Source organism: Lates calcarifer, linkage group LG4 (assembly GCF_001640805.2).
Source record: "Lates calcarifer isolate ASB-BC8 linkage group LG4, TLL_Latcal_v3, whole genome shotgun sequence".
Lineage (NCBI taxonomy): Eukaryota > Metazoa > Chordata > Actinopteri > Centropomidae > Lates > Lates calcarifer.
The window spans coordinates 14,445,080-14,458,612 of NC_066836.1; the positions used below are offsets into that span (position 1 = coordinate 14,445,080).

A 13,533-nucleotide genomic window follows, 5' to 3' on the forward strand; every position below is an offset into this window, starting at 1 on the left:
GCTTGAATCATGGAGCACCTGACTTTAGATGTTTGTTCAGTTAGGTTAGACACTCGTTTACATGCTTAGGTAAGCACATACACACACACACACACACACACACACACACACACACAGCGTAAATGTTTTTAAGTAGACCTGTGGTGTGACAGGAAAGGGAAAGGGAGGTCTGTTAGTCTGACCAGCCTGGAATGGGATTAGAAAGGCCAGGAGAATGTCAAGCTTTGTGTAGGTGTTGATGTCCACTTACACACAGTGAATGACTCAAATTTAGGTAATTGTGCACTGTAAAAGTAGCTGTACAGACATTTAACAAATTGTACTGTACTTATATAGTGCTTTTCTAGTCTTTTCGACCACTCAAAGCGCTTCACACTACAGATCACATTCATCCCATTCACACACATTCATACAGCACTTGTTCTATACATTAGTGCTTTCTAGTACATACACACACATTCACACACCGATGACACATCTGAGGCAATTTGGGGTTCAGTATCTTGCCCAAGAATACTGAGGATTAACAGTGTGAAGTGGTTTCAATTGTTGTGAGGCAAGCGAGATGAGAGACTAAAGATAAACTTGACAAGACTCCCCCGCTGTCCACAGAAACATCCTCAGCTGTCATCACGGAACAATGAAGGTTTTAAGATTTATCATAGGTTTACTGTAGGCACAGTGACCAAGTCCTGCCACACACTACACACTGAGCTATCCAAAGTTTGTGCGGCACATGCACATATCTTTGCTTACATAGCAAACACTTGCACAGCGCTTTTATTGAGCTCCGACTGAAGTTAACAAACACAAATCCACACAGTGGAAGCAAAGCCAGCGTGAAAGCAGGGCTGGAAATAAGAAGAAAAAAAAAGCCACGGTGGAGGAACATGTGCTTCCATCATTGCAAAAAGAGAAATGTGAAAACAACATTTCAATGTTGTGAAAGTGAGGTGGATACATGGTTGACTGTCGAAACGCAGATGACATGTGACATTTATTAAATGAATTCTGTCAAATCGTAATTGCTGTTTTGTAGATGCTGTTTCAAATGCCTTTTGGAGCTTGGTTACTACTTGCACATTTTCTCTTTTTTCAAGTGTGCAAAACTTCTGATCAATGTTCTTTTTTTTTGTTGAATGAAAACATCTGTTACAGCAGTTTTGGAAAACTTCAAAAATACCCAAAACATGTAATCCAGCTGACCAGCCAGTGTCATGTGCAGAAGCGCAGAGACGCACTAACATTGGAAAGTTTCTCAGCTGGACTATTTTGGTTGTAAAAAGAAAATACAGATGTGAATTTCAGTTCACTTTTTAAAAAAAACTGTCTGTCGCCGCTGTGTGTTTCTTTAGAGTTCCCATCTGGCGCTCATCGACACCCTGATGATGGCGTACACGGTGGAGATGGTGAGCGTGGAGAGGGTGATGTCCTGCATCAACAGGTACTCCTCCGCTGAACCCTCACACAGTGACGGACACATCCAGGAGCTGCCTTATGACACTGAGGATGCAATCACTACCTGGATCAACAAGGTACACACACCCACACACACAGAAGCACATTTGTGTGTACACAAAACCACAAAGACGTGTGCTTTCTCCCTATAGAGGATAACAACTGTACACATCCTTGAGCCTCGTACAGTGGTGTCTTATTATATCTGACACACAGTTCTTTGTTTTACTCCGGATATAAAACACACAAGAGGTGCTGGAAAGTGTGTCAGCGCTCAGTTCCTCCACTGCTGGTTCAAAATCTAATAAGTTTGGAGACCTGGCACCAACCACGTATAATTATGAGAGATTACCAAGAGATAACTGACTCAACCTACTGCCTAACCTCTTCTGGTCTGATAAACCAGGATTGAACAAGTAAAGTCAGACCTCCAGTGTGCTGGAAGCTTTTAGACGGCAGTAGCTAAGTCTCTGTAATTGCATATTTTGTTTACTTCATCATCTTACAGATTATTTAGCTGCTTTTACTGACCTTGAAGAAGATTTCAAGGGAACTTTAACACAGCTGTTTAAAATGCAATGTTGAAGTTTTGCAGTCCAGCATGGAATGAACGAATCATACAACATAAACAATGATTCCTGACATTCCTCGGGCAGAGGGATAGTACACATGTAGGATTCATTTACAACACAAGAAGGATTGTCTCCGTGTGTAGCTCTAAGACATAGAGCGACATGCCCAGGAATGGAGGCCTTATGCATCCTCAGGCCAAAATGTTGCGTCAGTGTTTACGCAGACCCTTTGAAGACAGAATGCAGTAAATGTAAAAAAATAAATAAATAAAAATACGAGGGGGCTTTTTAAAGAAAAAGTACTATCATTAGAGTAGTCTTTGAAGTTCTTTTTCCATTGTGCGTGAGTCGGAAGTCAGCTGAGTGCTGCGTATTGGGTTACAGCAATATTTAGCATCAGCAGTTAATGGGCAGAGGTGGTGGTGAAATGTGTGTATTTGATGTGTGGAGCCCCTTGTGCTCATGTTCAAGTTTCTCCTCTTCCCAAGACAAACTCACCATTCAGCCTCACAGTGTCCACCAAATACTTGTGTGAAATTTGACCTCTCTCTCTCTCTCTCTCTCTCTCTCTCTCTCTCTCTCTCTCTCTCCCACCAGGTGAATGAACACCTAAGGGACATCCTTGTGGAGGAGCAGAAGCTGAGAGAGGCTTCCTTCCAGGAGTCAAACACAGCAACACACAAAGTAAGAACACAAACATACACTAACACAAACTCTCAAACATCAGTCATTCCAAACAAAAAAAGGTGTGTGGTGGAATAGTTTAATATTTTGAGAGCTTTTTCACTTTCCTGTGGAGAATTAGATGAGGAGATTCCGCTCTCATGTCTGTACGCTAAATATAAATGTGAAGTCATAGTTGGTTTAGCTTAGTATAAAGACTAGAAACACAGGGAACAGCTAGCCTGGTTCAGGCCAAGGTAACAAAATCCACTTACTCACATTTTGTATCGTGTTTGTTTAATCTAAAGTATAAAATTGACAATTTGTGGTTTCCAGTCTTTATGCTAAGCTAAGCTATCTGTAGCTTCATATATGATACATACAAAAGTAGTATTGATCTTCTCATAGAGGAATGAATAAATAATTAGATATGAATCAAGAGCTGATCCCTCCCCTGCAGATACAGATTAGCGGTATAGATAATGGATGGATGGATGGATGGAATTATATCTCTTTGCTTAATCAGTACACAAACCCAAAAGTTAATAAAACTATTTTTGGTTTTAGTGGGAGTTATGTAGAATTAACTCTTTCAGTTTCTGCAAGGTGCCTGGCAAACTCACTATGACAACAAGACTCACTGCACTCGGCTGTTGTTTACCAGCAAATAGTAAAAATATTTAACATAATATTTTGTCATTTTTTCGGTTTTGGTTCATGTAAGAATTAAACAATGGAGATACAACATCTTATTAAGTAAATTACTATAGGTGCTGATGGGTGTATTTTTTTAGAGCCAGGGTTTCCCCCCGCTCCTAGTGTTTGTGCTAGGCTAAGCTAATCACCTAAATGCACAAACATGAACGTAGTATTGATCTTCTCACCTAACTTTCAGCAAAAGTATTTCACCAAAATGTTGAACTATTCCTTTCAGACTGACCAGTAATGAAAACAGAGGCAAAATAAAACTTTAAATTTCTTTATCTGATTTGCTTTAATTTGACTCTCATTTACGGCTTTTTATTTTTTTTTATTAATTACCATGGATTTTAAATATTTCCCACTTTTCCTCAAAGGGTTGAGCGCATGTCTACTTCCACGCAAAACACATGTAGACCCACATGATATGTACACACACATAAAGCACAGTACACAGTGCTCTGTAAATCAGAAGAACAGATGAGCTCAGTCTCAGGCCAGCTGCAGGGAAATGTTGGCAAGCATCGCGACACTGCTGTTAGAGGAGACAAAAAATGTGCAGGGCGGAGGAGGGGAGAAAGGGTGACAGGCAGAGAGGGTGAGAAAGAGAGGAGAAAAGCAAGGAGGGGATAATCAGAAAGAAAGAAAAGGGGAGAAAAGACACCAGGGTTGAAGAAGGACGCTCATAAACTTTGTCAGCTGTAGCAAAAGAGAGTCAGTGAGGGACACAGACAGTGTTGTCATCCTGCAGGCCTTGTAGTTATGTAAGGGCCGTGTGACACAACGAGTCAGTCTACCGGGACAAACACACAGCAGTCGGCTACCGTCCTCTACCGCTCACTGAGCCATGAAGCTACAGCACACTACCTTATCAGGTCACAACCCCTGCCTCAGGTTGGTGCTCTGCAGCAGTGACAAAAGGGTCACACAAAACCCTTTCCATTAAAAAATGGAAAAAGAAATATTATCTCAGTGTGAGTGTGTGTGCATGGGCAAATATAAAATTCAACTGTGACGAATGGGAATGAGTAGGCAAACATCCTGCAATTCAGAACCAAGTCAAAGAGGTAAACACTGAAACTCTGATTTAGCTGAGTGTGTCAACAGCCAACAGTCATAACCTGTGTGGTTTCAAAGAAAAGCTGGAACTGCGTGCTAACTTTTGACTTGAGGCAGAAAGACTACAGCCAGGCACTGTGAGGCTGTGCTTAGACATAGTCAAGTTATAAGTCAAGTACAGTCAAGTTAAAATATTACATAAATGCCTTAACCTATAACCCTAGCCCCCTGCAGAGCACATATGTAGAACTGGGGAACAAAGAACTAAGAGCTAAATGCTAATACTAGAACAATGCTAGTATGCTGATGTTTTGCAGGTGTAATGTTTACCATGTTCACCATTCTAGTTTTGTATGTTAGCATGCTAACATTCGCTAATTAGCGCTAAACACAAAGTACAGCTGTACAGCAAGATTGGGCAGTCATTAGTTCTGTAAATGTTTGGTCGTACACTAAAGCTCTGGAGAAATTGAAAATTTGACCTCATGATGGCACCAAAGAAAAACTCAGGGGACAACAGGAGTCATCTTCTGGGGAACATGAATTGTATTTGTAAAAGAATTCAAAGCAATCCATCTCGCAGAGAAATTTCAGAGCGGTAATTCCAAAGTGGATGACTGACCGACTGACAGACTGTCACATTGCTATCTGTGGAGCCACGCTGTTGCCATGGCTAAAAATAAATTAATCCTATAAAATTCAGATTTCACCTCTCTAATCTGGGTATGTCCTTACAAGATGTCGCGCTGTAAGATTACAACTTCTAGGGACTTGCTGTTCGGACATGATGCACAAGTTTTTTCCACAGGCAGAATTTTTTTTTTCGTTTCACAGTGGCTAATGAGAAAATAGCAACGTTTATAAAAAAACATAGTTATGAAAGTTGTTAAAATTCATCCGGAATGAGACATGAATGTCTACACCAACTTTCATGGCAATTCATCTAGTATTTGTGAAGACATTTCACTCAAAACCTCAAATGTGAACCTCCGGGAGAAAAGTTAGAGGATCACAAATGTTAGTTGGCTTAATCTGAGCTCTCTGAATATCTGTACAAAACTTAATGGCAATCCTTCTAATAGTTGTTGAGATATTTGAGTCACATTGTAACCACATTGTAATCCAAAAGCATGGCGGAAAACACATTATCAGATTTAACTGTTTATATTCAACAGGTTGTAAATTGGCTTTACGGTGTCACATGGTGAGCGTGTCTCTGTTCTCTTATACGGAGCAAAACAAACTTGCTCCTCAAAGAGTTGCAGGGATGTCATGAGCGGCTAAATCAGTTTAGAGGGAGCTTTTATCTGCTGTGGGAGTTTCTTTGGCGAATTTTCTCCCACTCATTGTCTGTTTTTGTGTCAATAGAATGAGAGAGATCACTGCCTGCCTATCAGCGACCAGTCTGTAAGCTGATAATACACATGGGGTTTGTGACCTATCCCACACTGACTCACATATACACACTCTTTGTCAAAGGCAACAAGTTACAACAAGGGAAGAAGAGAGTCTTTTAAAGAGTTAGGAATACGCTCAGTGTCAGTCAGCTGCTTTCCTACTCCATGCTCCCTTACACTGCTCCCTCTCTCTCTTATCAACTTCAACAGAAGTCTATTCACAGAGAAGGACATACTCAGAGGAGATAATTTCACACACACATATGTCTGCGCAACCACACACACTATTGGTTGAGCACAAGACACTTCTCAGTAAATTTAGTCTATTCTGGGATGGTGTGAAAAATCTTCAACTGTGGTCTTATGACTCAGTGTTCTGCAATTTGTGTGTGTGTGGATACTGTGTGAATGTTTGTGCTTAACATAGATGCTCTCACACATATGACTGTTTGTGTTTGTAGCTTTGATTACTTCCATCAAGGAGGTTGAGTTTTATGTCCCATCTTTTGCATGTTTATTAGTTTGCAACATATCTGAAAGACCTTTCAACAGTTGTCAATAAGATTTGCTGAAATGTCAGGACATAGGCCAAGACATGAGTGATTGGCCATCTCTTGTCTAGAGAGGTGAAATCTCTAATTTTAGCAGTGTATTGATGGCAGTGTCGATCTGTCAGTCCACAACCTGTGTCCAGACATTCATGGTCCCCAGATGATGACTCCTGATGGCTTTGGTGATTGGTCTGTTCATTTTTGATTAAGCAAATACTTTGGCCAAAAATCAAAGGTGCTTTACCAGCAGCTACAGAAGCAGACCACTGGTCTCCCTGAAGAGGAAAGGATGTGTTTGTTATATGATTTAGGTGAGATTGACAGTCCGATTTAATTTTTCCTTACATGATTATTTTAGGACTTTTTAGTAAAACAACCTCATCTCTAATAACTTCTTCATAGTGTTAATAGAGGGTTTGTCCTCCAGTCTTAGTTGAAGTAGTGAAACATTTTTTTCCCTGCTGTTGGCCTAATGCCTCTCCCACTCTCTCCTGTTGTTGTCCAATCATCATCCACCATCAAGTCTCCTAGCAAATGGTACTGGAGATTAGTACCTGTAAGTCCATCCATTCTGGAGAACTCCTCTTCCCCCAAACATCACAATCTACCTCCTTTCTATTTAATCTCAAACCTGCAAGGAAACACCCCTCACATTCCCCACTCCCCGGTCCTCTTGTTTGTCATTGCATGTGGCCCTGAGCCCCATCATGCATTAGTCAGACACTCCTGAACTTATCCTCCCCCAAGCCTCGGTCCCCACAGTCCCAGAAATCTGATTCAGTGACATAGTGACCATTTCAAACTCGGTTCACTCTCATGATAGGAGACCCGAGGAGTAATTACAGTCCAGTAGCCTGATTGCATCAATACCAGATTTTTCACTGAAAAACATATTTGAATTTAAACACAGCCTCAGGATCCCTAGCAATTGTAGTGCATTGTGCACTACAAGTGTCTTTTTTCCTCTGTTGCATAAGTTTAAATTGGCTGCTGTGAAAAGAAAATGCCCTGAATGATGTGTTAATACAAACCAAATGGAATGAAGAACAACAATTTGCTCCTCAGTGCACAGACAGAGAGGCTGTCAGACAGTGAGAGTCGCTGTGATAGAGGCCTTCATCATATCTGTTGTAAAATGCAGGCATGACACCGCCCCTCGTGTGTTTATGGGCAAACTGGGAGTACTCATGCCCTGAAGACATATATAGTAGTGTCATCTCTGTGGTTTTTACATGCCCACAGAGACAGACAGAAAACCTGCAGACAGGAAGGATGCGCTAAAACAGATTATTATTAAACTCTCAATCACATGCATTGTCTGCTCTAGCACCGCAGATGAGGTTTAGACTGGTTCAGTGCCAGTGAATTGTACACTAGATGTATGATAGTGCAAACCACTAATTTGCTAGCATGCATTTTGTTTCTTGCTCCCCATCTAGAAAACTAACCGCTCCTCAAAGACAAAATTAGTGAAGTGTTATTATTGCATCCTTTTTTAACCATATACATTTAAGATGACTGTGTCACTCCAGATGTTGTGTCTGATATTTTGCATGAGCTATTTAATCTGCGTTATTTGAGTTAAGCCTGAATCCCATCCTGTGTTTGAAATTCCTCAAATCAACACTTATGTATATGTGTGTGTATGAGTGTTTGCGTGATTGAGTTATGTGTGTGTGTGTGCCCAGGTGCATGCAGATAAAAGTGTGTCTGCAGATGTTTGCACCAACAATCAGAGAAGCCAACTGTACGTATCCAACCCAGCCACCACATATGGGTGATGTCTCTGTGCCGTTGCCATGGTTTCAGGCTCGCTACAGGAGAGAGCATGCCCAGCAGAGGAGCGCTCCATCGCTCCCCCTGGTGGACAACCTGCTGAAGGACAACACAGATGGCTGCGCCCTGACCGCTCTGCTGCACTTCTACTGCCCGCAGGCCATCAAACTGGAAGGTAGGGCCAACTTATAACCACACCCACTCTTACTCACCGCCCACACCCTCTTTTATTGTAATTGTTCCAAAAAGTAAACACACAAGACCAAAGTCAGTTTTGAATGGCATACAATGAGCTAACCACAGTGATTTTCAGTCTCAGCAAGGACAGCACAAAGGACACTGTCTTCTGCTCTCACTGCTGCTGTAACTACCACCATACATTTGCAAAGGGTGCTTGAAACAAAGAGTGTATTTATTACCCATTTGCCCTTTTCTGGCAGCATTATGTGTAGCTTACATTGTTTTATAGCCATCAGTGGGCTAAATCCTCCTCCTAATCCTAAACTACAACACAATCACTAGACGATGGACCCTGCTCTGACTTTCTGTATTTACCGCTAAATAGAAGACTGTTTAGGATGATGAATAAAGAAAGACACTGTGAGGCAGAGAGGATTCAGGACAGGACATGGAGAAGGCGAGCGAGACAAAGAGAAACAAAGACTTGTTTCCTCTCAGTCCGCCTGCGCCCTTATTTCTAAAAATGCCCTGGGCTGGGTTGTGATTGGTCACGAGGGGTATGTGACGGTAAACCGTTAGAGGAGTAGTCGGCTGCTATTTCAAAGATAAACAACTCTCGCGTCGGTGCTCTGAGACTCTCGGGATTGACTGTAGTTCACAGGCAGCTCATACACATGTGGACCAGATGTGGAAGCGGGTTAAACTTCATTTAGATCTTCTTGCTGACAGCTTGATTTAATCTAAAAAATAATGACAAAGTACAGTAATGAAAAGCGCTGTAATGTTTGGTTTCCTGTCCGTGATCTGTTCCCTCTCGTCAGACATCCTACACATGCACGGGCCGTCCTCACAGTAACGTCAGGGGTTAGAAATCCTGATGATTCATCCAGTAGGGAGTGAAGGCGGTTTGAAAACTTGTGTGTCATGAATTGTTTCAAGGATTTTGTCAGATTCAAATCAGCAACTGCATGTTGCACAGATACCACTGGGAAAAACAGGGTCATTTTCTTCTCATCTATTCGTTTTTTAAGAATAAACTCCACCTTATCTTTTCCTTGTCTTCCTGTCTGGCCTTTTCTGTCGCCCCTCCCCTGTGTGTGTGCTTGTGTCGGTATGTGTGTGTGCGTGACCCCTCCCCTGGCCGTGCAGATATCTGCCTCAAAGAGACTATGTCGCTGGCTGACAGTCTGTACAACCTCCAGCTGGTACAGGAGTTCTGCAAGAACAACCTCAACCACTGCTGCCACTTCAGCCTGGAGGACATGCTCTATGCGCATGCATCCATAAAGGTAGGGAGACCGGTGTGGATTATGATGTGGATTCAGAGTAAAGAGTCAAAAAGGGTTTTTGGAAATAAGGAGAGCAGGGGTGGGAACTTACAAAATGGGCAAATATGAGTCATGCTAGGAAAAGTTTAATAGTGAATGTGTGTGTAACAGGCTTGGTTCTCACAGGGGTTATAATTGTGTGTGTGTGTGTGTGTGTGTGTGTGTGTGTGTATTAGCAGGAACGTAAAGATCATTTTGCTACAGTTGAGTATTGCTTCACTGCCAGATTAAATTAAATGAATATGACAGTCTATATGTGTGTGTGTGCTGCTTTTCTAGTGAAGACACTGCAGGCCAAATGTCTCCCCCCACCACCACCACCCCACCTCCTCCCTCTCTCTCTCTCTCTCTCAGACAGAGGACAGACTCTGCTCAGAGGAGATTCACAGTCCTGACCCGTCTCTGCCTGCCTCTCTTGTTGCCGCCGCTTTTTTTTTTTTTTTTATCAAACAACAAAATCTGTGAACTTTAGAGACAACACAACTGCTGATTCACTCAGTCCTCAGGCAGAGACCCCCCCCCCCCTTTTTCACATGCAATTGTCCCTGATTAATTAAAGCTTTTACTGTACAACTTTTAGGAGCGTCTCTGTGCCATCCTTACTTTTGTGGCAGCAGAGCCAGTGTGGGTAAATAGTATGCGGAGAGCGTGGGCAGAAACATTCGGATTCAAGTCACGGTCCAAGTTGACCGGGACTTGCCATTCTTCAAAACAACACAGCAGACGGCTTTCACACTTGTGCACTGTTTGTCCTGTATTTCTCTCTCTCTGTCTTCATTTCTCTTTGACATGGTTTATAGTGCGTGTCTATTGACTGTGTAGTGCTACAGTAGCACAAGTAGGCAAAAGGAGAAAAGGGAGAGAAGTGGCCGTGGAGAGCAGTTAAAGGCTCTGGCACACTGCCCATTCACCACAAACTCACTGAATCTTAATCAGTGTGTTTGTGTGCATGTGTCCACTCATTTAATATATTACATGAAAGAAAATGTTATATATCTCATCGTTCACTGTGCTTGTTCCAAAAGATACACAGGAAAAGTGCAGCAGCAGTTTATAGGAGCAGGAATCCAGGCTTTTGTTGGTTTTGTCTTTTTATCCCCGCTAGAGAGAAAATAACTAGTCAGTGTATGTTTCCTACAAATGAAATCATCTGTAAAGGCCTCCAGAGCCTCTCTGTGTATAACATGAATGCATTTATTACTGATGTGGGTTACTCACTCGCTGCTTTGTGCATCCATCTGCACATATGTGACAAATTTAAACTCCAGATGGTGTTTTGGCGGTTTTCAATAGGTGTATGGGTTTGACATTAAACAACTCAGACAATGAAATATGTACAGACATTCAACTAGCACAAACACGCACACACACACACACCTGAGCCTGTTACTTAGCAACAGTTGGCAGGCCGTGACCTCACTGATCTGTCAAGTTGCTGTTGTAGCTCTTCTTGCATCTTCACAGAGATACAAGGGGAGAAGGAGCTCTGACTGCAGAGACCAACACTGTGCTAATGACATTAATAGATAACTGCATTTATTAACCACAAATGTGTATGTGTGTGTGATCTTGCAGAGTAACTATCTGGTGTTCATGGCTGAGCTTTTCTGGTGGGTTGAAGTGGTTAAACCCTCATTTGTACAGCCCAGAGTCTTCGACCCAAATGGTACAGTACAACTTCACAGTAATTGCATCTGCATAGTAAACGCAAAGATGGAGCTAAATATTGAATGTATGATATATTTGATGTTTTTTCCAGCGGCCTGTGAGCCTGTGCCCTCTAGAAATATGGCTCCTGTTTCCAGTCCAGTCAAACAGAGCTATGCAGACAGACCTGACAGCCCAGTTGAGGGTAAATATTACCTTTTATCAGTTAAGAGTGTGGACACATCTGTTTTCTAATTGCTGGCAATTCTTTGGTATTCCAATTTAATATAGTTTACATATGTGTTTGCTAAGACAAAACCATAGTGTGGATAAAAACCACAAATGTCGCTTAAAGCAGTGATAGGCTGCATATCTGTAGTGATCGTGTGGGCAGAGACGTCACAATGCCAGTTTGGACTCCTCATTCGTTAATCAATGTGAATCACTACTCTTTTCAACACAGCTTTAACACAATAGGTTTCTCCTCTACTTTCTTGAATTTGCCCATACATGCTTTTGTGGCACTGAAATACAGAACAGTAGAAGAATGTGTTGAAACCAGAGGCCCTCTAGTGGCTGGTTTACAGCCACACAGTAGCTGTTATGGTCTCCTATTGCATTTAAGTCATTTACTTTAAAAAAATAACTGTTATACAGTATGATTTATTATGGGAAAATAAAACGTGGACTAAGTAGCCATAAGGTGAGACGTGGAGCAGACAGTTCAGATCTAGCTGAGAGAAAGTCTTGATACTCTCACTGTGGCATTTGTTATTGACTGGTGAAATGTGGAGGGATTTGATACATATGCAAGGAAACTGATCTGTCTCTGCAACAGGTGTAATGAAGAGATCTACCTCCATGTCCTACGTGGATGGCTGTGTTGGGACGTGGCCCAAAGAAAAACGGTTGGTACAGAAGCACTCCTTCATGATTGACGTACATATCTGAAGTGGTCTGTTGTTTCCCTGTCAAGCTAACAGGAAATTTTCTTCCTCTTTCAGCTCCTCCTCTCGGGGAATCTCCTTTGAGATTCCTCTGGACGGAGACCCGACTTTGCCACCCTGTGAGGCCCCCTCCCTCAGAGGTATGACCCGCTCGGCCAGCAGTGACGGTCTTGGGTTCAAAGTTCACTATGCATCCCGAGGTAGCATGAAGCGCCACCTCTCCCTCATGCCCGTCAACGTAAACGGCCAGAGCAGACACATACCGGAGGAGGACGAGGACTTTGCCTCCCACAAACCCCTGGGGCGGAACAACACTTTCTCAGTCAAGAACCAAAGCAGGTACAGCAGAGTGGGATTAATCTTATTTTTGAATAATAGAAACCTCTGTCTTAAAGGGACAGATACCCTGGGGCATTAGGGTGTGCAGAGTAGGCCAATGTCAGCTGATCAATCTGAGGAGCTATCAACTATAAGCTAATTTACCTGGATCTGTCCCTAGGTACTCCAACGGAGTCCTCCCAGACAGCAACCACAGCTCCAACAATCACCATGGCAACCACAGCGGCCACATCAGCCCATCAACCCCTCCAAGCATCGAGGAGGCCCTGAAGATTATTCACGACACAGAAAGGCCCCACGCCAGTCTGGGCGTGGGGGACGGAGACAATGGCTTCTTTCTCCACGGTGCGGAACCCTCAGACCCTGCAGGGGCCCAAGGTCAAGGAGACGACCCCGGTTCAGCCAAGGCACGGCTGAATGACCACGACCCCAACTCTGTGTCCACTGATGAAGTTGACACAGGCATCCACGTGAGGACAGAGGACATTCAGAGCTTGGACGAAGACTCCTCCTCTCTAAGAGACTATTCAGATATAGACCCAGACTGCGAGGCCATGACCAGGTCGTGCCCTCTGCCCGATCGGCCTGAGAGGGAGAAAAACAGGGAAAGGGGGCTCAAAGGGGTTGGTGAGGCTAATCCTGAGGGTGAGGGGGGAGACGGAGGTGACAGGAGCAGCCCCTGTCCCAGCTCAGCGCCCACGCTCCCCAGGTCTCACACCGTCAGCCCGGCCTCTTCCTCCGGCGGCTCTGGAGGAGGCATGGTGCGGATGACCAGCTTTGCAGAGCAGAAGTTCAGGAAGTTAGAGGGAAGGAGTAGTGGAGGAACCACACCAGAGAGTTCAGATCTCAACGTGCCATATACACACCCGACAAAAAGCATTTCTTCTCAGGTTTGCGACTTAAGTCTGTTTCATTCG

The 13,533-nt window shown here is 43.2% G+C and overlaps 1 protein-coding gene across 2 annotated transcripts in view; it reads left to right on the forward strand.

Moving 5' to 3' along the window:
• The window catches only part of camsap2b (calmodulin regulated spectrin-associated protein family, member 2b), a 34,094-nt gene that overhangs the window by 12,850 nt on the left and 7,711 nt on the right, over positions 1 to 13,533 (forward strand). For both annotated transcript variants that reach the window (XM_018676850.2, XM_018676851.2), the window contains exons 3-11: positions 1,356 to 1,535; positions 2,628 to 2,714; positions 8,209 to 8,350; positions 9,505 to 9,644; positions 11,259 to 11,349; positions 11,443 to 11,535; positions 12,169 to 12,238; positions 12,335 to 12,616; positions 12,777 to 13,506. In XM_018676850.2, the coding sequence (XP_018532366.1) occupies positions 1,356 to 1,535; positions 2,628 to 2,714; positions 8,209 to 8,350; positions 9,505 to 9,644; positions 11,259 to 11,349; positions 11,443 to 11,535; positions 12,169 to 12,238; positions 12,335 to 12,616; positions 12,777 to 13,506 (1,815 nt within the window). The remainder of the gene's footprint in view (positions 1 to 1,355; positions 1,536 to 2,627; positions 2,715 to 8,208; positions 8,351 to 9,504; positions 9,645 to 11,258; positions 11,350 to 11,442; positions 11,536 to 12,168; positions 12,239 to 12,334; positions 12,617 to 12,776; positions 13,507 to 13,533) is intronic.